The sequence below is a fragment of the Plecotus auritus genome, assembly GCF_963455305.1.
Source record: "Plecotus auritus genome assembly, chromosome: 10".
In the NCBI taxonomy this organism is placed as follows: Eukaryota; Metazoa; Chordata; class Mammalia; order Chiroptera; family Vespertilionidae; genus Plecotus; species Plecotus auritus.
In genome coordinates, this window is record NC_137785.1 from 11,367,548 (window position 1) to 11,377,149 (window position 9,602).

The 9,602-nt window shown below is 54.5% G+C and overlaps 1 protein-coding gene across 6 annotated transcripts; it reads right to left on the minus strand.

Annotated features, from left to right (window-relative positions):
* Window positions 1-216: 216 nt before the first annotated feature.
* FCGRT (Fc gamma receptor and transporter) lies at window positions 217-9,226 on the minus strand. 6 transcript variants are annotated; one of them, XM_080644313.1, is made up of 7 exons: window positions 9,161-9,226; window positions 8,187-8,273; window positions 7,593-7,844; window positions 6,676-6,951; window positions 1,517-1,786; window positions 842-958; window positions 217-534 (listed from the first exon to the last, which is right to left on the minus strand). In XM_080644313.1, exons 2-7 carry the CDS (start codon window positions 8,257-8,259, stop codon window positions 458-460), a joined length of 1,065 nt encoding a protein of 354 aa, XP_080500439.1. In that variant the 5' UTR covers window positions 8,260-8,273; window positions 9,161-9,226; the 3' UTR covers window positions 217-457. The 6 variants fall into 6 exon arrangements, with proteins under 6 accessions (XP_080500439.1, XP_080500437.1, XP_080500438.1 ...); XM_080644311.1 differs by having other exon boundaries at window positions 1,502-1,786; XM_080644312.1 differs by lacking the exon at window positions 9,161-9,226 and adding an exon at window positions 8,810-8,980 and having other exon boundaries at window positions 1,502-1,786.
* Between the last annotated feature and the right edge of the window lie 376 nt (window positions 9,227-9,602).

The window sequence follows — 9,602 nt, forward strand, 5'->3', positions numbered from 1 at the left end:
CTCTCTGTAAAAAATCAATAAAATATAAAAAAAATATATTTGTAACATTTACGAGTGAAAACTATATGACTTGGCATATAAAACTGTCAGATTCCACCATGGCAACATGTTAGCCTCAGGAGAGATGTGAAGCCCAGGGCTTACCCCACGTATTCCCCCCACCCATGCCTTCACCTCCCCCGCTGAAAAAGTTAAAATGATGACGACACAACGATTCAGGCCCAAACTCATGTTATATGTGAATGTGGAAAAGAGCCATATATAATAGGAGGGGATACTGAGGCTGATCACAGGACGAAAAATCCAGAGGGCGGACACCGGGCCCGGGACTCCTTCTGGAGGCTCAGAAATATCAGGATTCCGGGAGGTCTCACAGCATGAGAGAGCCCTGCCTACGTCAGCTGGTCACAGCCGGGCCGGCGGATGGGCAGGCAGTTGCTGAGAATGCTTTTATATCCTAAGAGTCAGCATCCTTGGTTGGGCCAGTGGACAGGAGGGCCCCGAGGTCGTCCCCACGGAGAAGGATCCAAGGGGCTGAGGAAAGAGAAAGGCGAAGGTCATCAGTATTTCTGAGAGTCTCTGGGTCTCTGGGTCTCGCCCCTCCCCCTGTGTGTGTGTGTGTGTGTGTGTGTGTGTGTGTGTGGTGTGTGTGGTGTGTGTGGTGTGCGTGTGTGGTGTGTGTGTATGTGTGTGTGTGTGTGTGTCTGAGTCTGAGCTACTCTACCGCCCTCTGAGTCTGTTTCCCGCCTCCAGTTCTCCGTCCCCACCTCTGTCTGTCGAGACCTCTGCTCCCATTGTTTGGGGTCTCTCTCTGGGAGTCTCCCCTCTTCCTGTCCCCCACCTGGTAGCCCCTTCCTCATCCTCCACCACAGCAGAGCTCCTCCTGCAGCCACTGCCATGAGCAGTAAGAAGCCGATGACGATTCCAACCACTGGCACCAAGGACTTGGCTGATGAATCTGCCGCCAGAGAAACGCTGTCAGATGTTAGATGGACCCTCTGCCCCCACCTGAGCCAGGACAGGGGGCTGGGAGTGGGTGTGGGCAGAGGAAGGACCAGCCAGCGCAAGTTCTGAGTCTGGGCAGAAGGCCCCCAGCGGAGATGTGAGAACCAGCCACAGCAAGCGCAGGCAGGCGAGGGCCCCGCAGCCTCAGGGCTGGTGTCAGAGCTAGGAGAGGGGGCGGGCACAGAGCAGTAGGTCACTCAGAGGCGTGAAAGGTCGGTCTTGGTGAGGACTGGCAGCAGCAGGACAGAAGGTGGTCAGACTTCGGGAGGACTGTCCATCGTGTTTAACAAGGGGCCAGACTTGAGGCCAGCGGCGGCGGCCCGGAAGGCCAGGGAGGGGAGAGCACGCGGGCGGGAGGTCAGAGGGCAGGCTCTGGGAGGAGGGGCAGTGTTGGGGCACGAGATGGGGAGACTCAAGCAGGACCGACAGCAGTCGTGGGATGGGGGTGATCAGCCTCGGAGGGGATTGCTACAGAAAAGCCAAGAAAATGCCATACCCCGTGGGACCTCACCCAGGCCCACGGCCAGGGGCTGCGGCAGCCCCGCGTGCTGCACCACGCAGCGGTAGTGGTGCTCGTCGCCGCTCCGCACGGTCAGCGTGGACCAGGCGTGGAAGGAGCCGTCGCCGTTGGGGCCGAAGTTGCTGTCCCCGGAGCCCACGGCCAGCCCGTTCCGTAGGAAGCGCAGCTGCAGCTCCGGGGGGTAGAAGGAGAAGGCGCTGCAGGTGAGCACCGAGAGGCCGGGGCCACCGGGGCGGGCCTTCAGGCGCATGGACGGCGGCTCTGCAGACAGACAGCGGACAGGCCTGAACGCCTCGCCCCGGGCCCCCCGGCCAGGCCAGGGCTGGACAGGGACACAGAGGGGCCTCCAGTCCCTGCAGCAGGTCCCACCGTGTGCCCCGCATGCCCTGTGCTTCGCCTGGAGAATATAATGGTGAAAGGAGAGGGACCTGCCAGGGGGACAGGGACCCAGCTCTCCGCCATCAGGGTTCCCGCGCTCATCCATCCTCCCTGCAGCGGACATGTGCTGGGCATCCACCGCGCCGGGCACTCCTCCAGGCACGGACACAGCCGTGAACAAGAGACCAAGTCCCTATCTCCATGGAGCTTATGCTCCAAGGGGAGAGACAGATGTTTATGTACAAATAAATGAAAGGGCAACAGACTCTGAAAGTGGAATGATGAGGGAAAATAAGACAGACCTACACTCATTACAAAGATAGTAAGAGGGCGCCCTGGCCGGTGTGCTCAATGGTTAGAGCGTCAGCCCGCGAACCCAAGGGTCGCAAGTTCGATTCAGGTCAAGGGAACGTACCTGGGTTTCAGGTTCCCCGCCCTGTTTGGGGTGCATGTGGGAGGCAACTGATTGATGTGGGTTCTCTCACATCAATGTTTCTCTCTCTCTCTTTCTTCTCTCCCCTTCCCCCCCCCTCCCGCCCTTCCACTCCTCCAGTGAGGATTAACAAAAAAACAAAAAAAAAAGAAAAGAAAAGAAAGGAAGGGAAAAAAAGATAGTAAGAGGGAATTTCATGCCAGCACATTAGAATGTTCTGGAACAATCCCTAAGACATACAACTTTCCAAAACTGACACAATACAACTTGAGTAGTACTAAGTATTTAAAAAATTTAATCCATAAATTCAAACTTTTCAAGAAACAAAATGCCAGGCCCAGATGACATCATTGGTGAATTCTTCAAAACAACCGAGAAAGAAAAAATCCTGGGCTTAGACAAATTCTTCCAGGAAACTGAGAAAAGAGGAAGCTATTCCTAGCACGGTAGGCAGGGTAACCTTGATAACAAAACCTCACAAGGACATAACAAGCAATGGAATTTAACCTCTCATGCAAAAAGACTCAAAATCCCTTAAAAAACAACAACACGTGAACAGATAGAATCGAGTCATTTACAAATGGTATTTATTTACTTACTTATTTTTGGTAATCCTCACCCAAGGATATTTTTTTCCATTGATTTTTAGAGAGAGTGAAAGGGAGGGAGGGAAGAAAGGAGGAAGAGAGAGAAAGAAAAACCAATGTGAGAGAGACCTATCAATTGGTTGCCTCCGGCATGCACCCCAACTGGGGCCAGGGATCCAACCTGCAACCCAGGGATCCATCCTGAAACCCAGGTATGGACCCTTGACCAGGAATTGCACCCGAGACCCTTCGGGGCACAGTCCGATCCTCTAACCATTGAGCAACACCGGCTAGGGTAGAAGAATCAAGTCATTTATCTGAAAGATAATACATTATGATCAAGTGAAGTTTTTTAAAAAAATATATTTTTATTGCCCTAACCTGTTTGGCTCAGTGGATAGAGCGTCGGCCTGCGGACTGAAAGGTCGCAGGTTCGATTCCGGTCAAGGGCATGTACCTTGGTTGTGGGCACATCCCCAGTAGGAGGTGTGCAGGAGGCAGCTGATCGACGTTTCTCTCTCATCGATGTTTCTAACTCTCTATCCCTCTCCCTTTCTCTCTGTAAAAAATCAATAAAATATTTTAAAAATATATATACATATATTTTTTATTGATTTCAGAGAGAAAGGGAGAGGGAGAGAGATAGAAACATCAATGATGAGAGAGAATCATTGATTGGCTGCCTCCTGCAAGCCCCCCACTGGGGATTGAGCCCACAACCCAGGCACGTGCCCTTGACTGGAATCGAACCCAGGACCCTTCAGTCCCCAGGCTGACTCTCTATCCACTGAGCCAAACCAGCTAGGGCAATCAAGTGGGGTTTTCTTGTGAATTTGAGAATACATGATGTTCACGGTCACCACTCTATTCAACAATTGTACTGGGGATCCTAGCCAGTGCAACAAGATAAGAAAAAGAAATAAACGGTATTAAAATTGCAAAAGAAAATAAAATGGGTCAAAGATGACATAATCCAAAAGAAGCTATACAAATTTAATAGAAATAGGTAAATTCAAAAATTTTTCTGGATACAGGGAAATATATAAAAATCAATAGTATTTCACCCTGGCCGGTGTGGCGCAATTGGTTGAGCACTGTCCCATGCACAAAGAAGTTGCCAGTTGATTCCAGGTCAGGACACATGCCCAGGTTGCAGGCTTGATCCCCATTAGGGGGCCTGCAGGAGGCAGCTGATTGATGTTTCCCTCTCATGGATGTTTTTCTCTCTCTCCCTCTCTGCTCCTCTCTCTAAAAAAAAAAAAAAAATCAATAAAAACATATTTAAGCCCTAGCTGGTTTGGCTCAGTGGATAGAGCGTCAGCCTGTGGATTGGAGGGTCCCGGGATCGATTCCGGTCAAGGGCACATGCCCTGTTTGCGGGCTCAATCCCCAGTAGGGGGTGTGCAGGAGGCAGCCAATCAATGATTCCCTCTCGTCATTGATGTTTCTATTTCTCTCTCCCTCTCCCTTCCTCTATAAATAAATATATTTAAATATAAATAAATATATTTAAAAAAGAGAGAATACACAAAAGAACCATAGAATAAAAGATGGATAAATTAACATTCATCAAAATTAAGAACATTTGCTCATCAAAAGTTTTCATTAAGAGAGTGAAAAGACAAGCTGCTGACGGAAGAAGTTACTTCCAATAGAACCACTGGACATAGCCAAAGGACTCATATCCAAAATATATCAAGAACTCCAATAAGAAAAAAAGACAAAAATTCTGATGTTAAAGTGGGCAAAAGAGATCTTAGCCTTAGCCAGTGGGGCTCAGTTGGTTGGGCATAGTCCAGTGCACCGAGGTTGCCGGTTCAATTCCTGGTCAGGGCTCATGCTGGGGTTCCTGGCTTGATGCCCGGTAGGCGATGTGCAGAAGGCAGCCCATTGATGTTTCTCTCTCTCTCTCTCTCTCTCTCTCTCTCTAAAAATCAAATTTTTAAAAAAATGGGCAAAACACTCAAACAGCCACTCCAAAAGAGTGGATACCCAACTGGCTAATAATGTGAAAAAGTACTCAACATGCCAAGTCATCAAATCATTTATCTGGCCCTGGCTGGTTTGACTCAATGGATAGAGAGCATTGGCCGGGGGCTGAAGGGTCCCGGGTTTGATTCCTGTCCAGGACACATGCCTGGGTTGCAGGCTCGATCCCCAGTAGGGGGTGTGCAGGAGGCAGCCAATCAGTGATTCTCTCTTATCACTGATGGTTCTATCTCTCTCTCCCTCTCCCTTCCTCTCTGAAATCAATAAAAACATTTTTTAAAAAATAATTTATCTGATTAGTGAAAAATGAATTCACAAGATACTACGACACACCCACTAGAATTGTTAAAATGAAAGACGGTATCAAATTCTGGCAAACCTGTGGAGCAACTGAAATTCACTCACACAGCTGGTGGGCGTAGGAAACTGGTTCAACCACTTTGCAAGAAGCATAGCCCGACCTACTAAAGTTAATCCTATACATAGACTATGACTTAACCATTCCACTCATGGGTATGAAGTCCAAAGAAATGAAAATATAGACTCATCCAAGGACATGTACAAAAATGCTCATAGAAGCTTTACTCATGACAGCCCCGATCTGGGAAGAAGCGGTGCGTTGATAAACTGTTATTGAGCACGCAGTGAAACAGTACTCAGCAATAAAAAGGAACTACTGATACACTCAACAACAGAGTCCCCACACACGCTGGAGCGAAAGAAACAAGACACAAGCAAGCACACACGCATAGTTGTATGAAGTTCAAAGGCAGGCAACCCTATCGCGACAGAAGTCAGGTGAGTTGTTACCTTGGGGAGTATAGAATTGGAGGGGACACAAGAAAGTCTCCTGGGGTCCTGGAATGTCCTAGATCTTGATCTGGAGGGCAGGTACTTGGGCACAGATAGAAATTAATCGAGCCCGGCCCGTGTGGCTCAATGGTTGAGAGTCAACCTATGAACCAGGAGATCACGGTTCGATTCCCGGTCAGGGCACATGCCTGGGTTGCAGGCTCGATCCCCAGTGGGGGACGTGCAGGAAGCAGCTGATCAATGATTCTCTCTCTTGTCATTGATGTTTCTATCTGTCTCTCCTCCCTCTTCCTTCCTCTCTGAAATCAATAAAAATATATTTTAAATAAGTAAATAAATCATCCCTCTGACTGCTAGGTAGAAGCTGGGATGGCAAGGTGGGGGGACCCTAGGGGCCAAAGAGCTCTGATTCCAGCCCTTGAGAATCCCCCTCGGCCTGTACCTCTATAGCTCAGAGTGACATGTGCTGTAATGGAGGTCACACGAGGCATCATGGGAGCCCCCAAAAGGTAAATGAGAGCCTCATGGACCAGAATAAGGTCCCTGGGTGTGACACCAGTGGAACCGGACAGAGAATGACAGAGGTGAAGAGAGGGGAGGGCTGGTGTGAGCTCAGGGAACTCTGGGTGATTCCACCTGGCAGAGGGGTGGAGAGGAGAAATGTGAGGCTCAGGAGAGGGACAGGGGCCACACCCTCTGGGGCCCCAATGCCAGGCTGAGGGCCTCGAGCTCTGACCCGAGGGCTCTGGGCGCCACAGGAGGGCTGTGTGCAAGAGAGGGGCAGGGTCACCTCTGGGGACAGAAAGACCCTGCGGGACCTATGGGGGATGGGCTGGGGGGCACTGGAGGCTGGGAGGCCAGGGAAGAGGCTGTGGGAAGAGGACGGGGCCTAAGGTGGGGCCGTGGGGACGCAGAGATCCCAGGATCAGGTTCCTCTGGAGGCTGCTCACCCTTCCACTCCAGGTTACTGCGGCCGGTCTCCAGGTGGCCCAGCAGCCTTCGGGGGCAGGAGGACATCAGGAAGTGTCTCTCCTGCCACACAGCATCCTCATGCTGCTGCCACTTCTGACTAATGGCCCGGGCCTCGGGCCAGTCTCCATCCCAGTTGCCCGCCTTGACGTCGAACTTCATAAACTCCTCACCATTCAGGGCAAACGTGGCCACAGCAACTGAGGAATTGTCAGGGCCCAACTCACAGCCCAGCAGGCCCTGCAGGATGTAGGAACCTGGGGTACCCACACACAGGTGAGCAGGGCCCAGGACAGGGGCCCCTGCCCCTCCTCCTCCCTCAGACCCAGGCATCCAGGCCCCCAGCCCCTCCTCCCTCAGACCCAGGGGTCCAGGCCCCCAGCCCCTCCTCCCTTAGGGGTCCAGGTCCCCAGCCCCTCCTCCCTTAGGGGTCCAGGCCCCCAGCCCCTCCTCCCTCAGACCCAGGGGTCCAGGCCCCCAGCTCCTCCTCCCTCAGACCCAGGAGTCCAGACCCCCAGCTCCTCCTCCCTCAGACCCAGGAATCCAGACCCCCCGCCCCTCCTCCCTCAGACCCAGGGGTCCGCCACCCCCACCCCGGCCCTCCTTCCTCAAACCTAGGGGTCCAGACCCCCAGCCTCTCCTCCCTCAGACCCAGGGGTCCAGACCCCCAGCCTCTCCTCCCTCACACCCAGTGGTCCAGACCCCCAACCTCTCCTCCCTCAGACCCAGGGGTCCAGACCCCCAGCCTCTCCTCCCTCACACCCAGGGGTCCAGACCCCCAGCCTCTCCTCCCTCACACCCAGGGGTCCAGACCCCCAACCTCTCCTCCCTCAGACCCAGGGGTCCAGACCCCCAGCCTCTCCTCCCTCAGACCCAGGGGTCCGCCCCCGCCCCTCACCTCCTTCCTGCAAGACTGTGAGGGCCTCCAGGAAGAGCGCCTGCTTGCCCCTCAGGTCAGCCGTCTCCTTCTCCCAGTACCAGGGCAGCTGGCTCTCCCAGATCCACGCCCCGAAGGGCTCAGCCTGGCCCCGCAGGTTACTGTATCGCAGGTACTGCTGCGGCCCCAGCCAGCCCGTGGCCCAGAAGGCGGGGGTGCCCGGGGCCGGGGAGGACACGGCGGTCAAGCGGTACAGGAGCGAGCGATGGCTGTCTGCAGAGACAGGTGAGGGGCAGGTGGGGGCGGGCGGCCCCAGACTGGGAGCGGGACCGGCACCCCGAGAGAGCAAAGACACCCCGGACAGAGGGGACAGACCGGAGAGAAGGGGACAGACTCAGAGATGGGCGGACAGACCCCGCGAGGGGCACAGGGACCTGGAGTCGGGGGTCAGGTGGTGCCCAGGCACACGGAGCCGAGGAGGAGCAAGTGGTAAACAACGTGAAACGCGGGGGAGGACGGAACGCGGGCTCCGGGGAGACTTCGGATTTCGCTCCTCCGCTCCTTTCCCGCCGACGGCGCCCCCTCCGCCCCGACAGCCCGCCGAGCGCCCCTCACCTGCGCGCAGGGTCCGGGGCAGGAGGAAGAGCAGGAGACAGAGGCCCCAAGGCTGAGGCTGGGGGACCCGCATCCTGAGAGGGACACCTGGGGCGGGAGGGGGCGTGTGACTCCTGGGGACCCCCGCCCCGCCCCCTCCTCCCCCAACTCCGCGGGGCTCGGCCACCACGGCCACCGCGCCGGCGTCTGCGGGTGCGGGTTCAGGGTTCCGTCCCGGACGGTGACATAAATGCCCTACGCCTCAGTGAACTTTCACCCCTTAATTTGATCCTGTTGGTTAATTAATTACAGAGCCTGGATAGGCTGAGATTTCATTCCCAGAGCTCAGCCCCGCCTCGTCCTCCGCCCCCGGCCTGGGAGTCCGGCCCCCGGCCCCCAGCCGCTCCTCCCTCGGACCCAGGAGTCCGGGTCCCCAGACGCTCCTCCCTCGGACCCAGGAGACGGGCCTCCCTCGGACCCAGGAGTCCGGGTCCCCAGCCGCTCCTCCCTCGGACCCAGGAGTCCGGGTCCCCAGCCGCTCCTCCCTCGGACCCAGGAGTCCGGGTCCCCGGCCTCTCCTTCCTCGGCCCCAGAAGCCCGGACCCCAGGCGGTCCTCCCTCGGTCTGCGCCCAGCTCCGCTCACCGCAGCCGCGATCCCTTCCCGCCTGCAGCCCCAGCTGGCTCCCGTGACTGGAGACCCCAGTTCCTCTCTCACATCCTGTCCGGAGACTGTTCCCCGACTCCAGGAATATGCAACCCCGCCCCCCAGCTGCAGGGCACACCCCAGGCCCTGGGCCCAGACTTTCGAGTGTTTGTCTCTGCCTGTCTTGAACGTTTTGTCTTTTTTTTTTTTTTTTAATCTGTTTCTCTGTTGCTCCCTGTTTTTTTCGTGTTGAGGGTATCAGCCAGCCCAAAATGTCAAGACCAAGTTGAGAGTAGACTTAACGCTATTGGAGTCCAGGACGCCCTCCCGGCCTCCGGGTCCCCTCCTTACCTCATTTACCCCCAGGCCTTCAGTTGCTTCTGCTACTGGGCTGACTCCAGACACTTCTGTCAGTAGTTCCTCCTCGGAACCCCACCCCCGAGTGGCCCGTTAAAGTGCCCCTGCACTTATTTTTTTCTTTTTTTTTTTAAACAATATTTTTGTTTTAGAACAATGTTTTATTAGTAAAATAAAAGCTTTGTATAAAGACATTACAGATCAAAAGCTCTTTTTTACATTTATTGATTCAAGGTCCCGTTATGCATCAGACACTGAACGGGCGTAGCACATGCAAAGCGAAATGGACACTTGGATTCCACAGCTATCAAATGCCTCCATTCACGCAAAAGGGGGGTCTGGCCGGGTCGCTGAGTGTTGTCCAGAGACACTAAGGTTGTGGGTTTCATTCTGGGTCAGGGCACATACAAGAATCAACAAATGGCTGTGGCTGGTG

Coding starts and splice junctions, on each gene's coding strand:
- FCGRT (XM_080644311.1), bottom strand. CDS start 8,259: ATGCGGGTCCCCCAGCCTCAGCCTTGGGGCCTCTGTCTCCTGCTCTTC. Junction 1,787..6,675: donor CAGTAACCTGGAGTGGAAGG/GTGAGCAGCCTC, acceptor GTCTGTCTGCAG/AGCCGCCGTCCATGCGCCTG. Junction 959..1,501: donor CCTGGGTGAGGTCCCACGGG/GTATGGCATTTT, acceptor CTCTGGCGGCAG/ATTCATCAGCCAAGTCCTTG.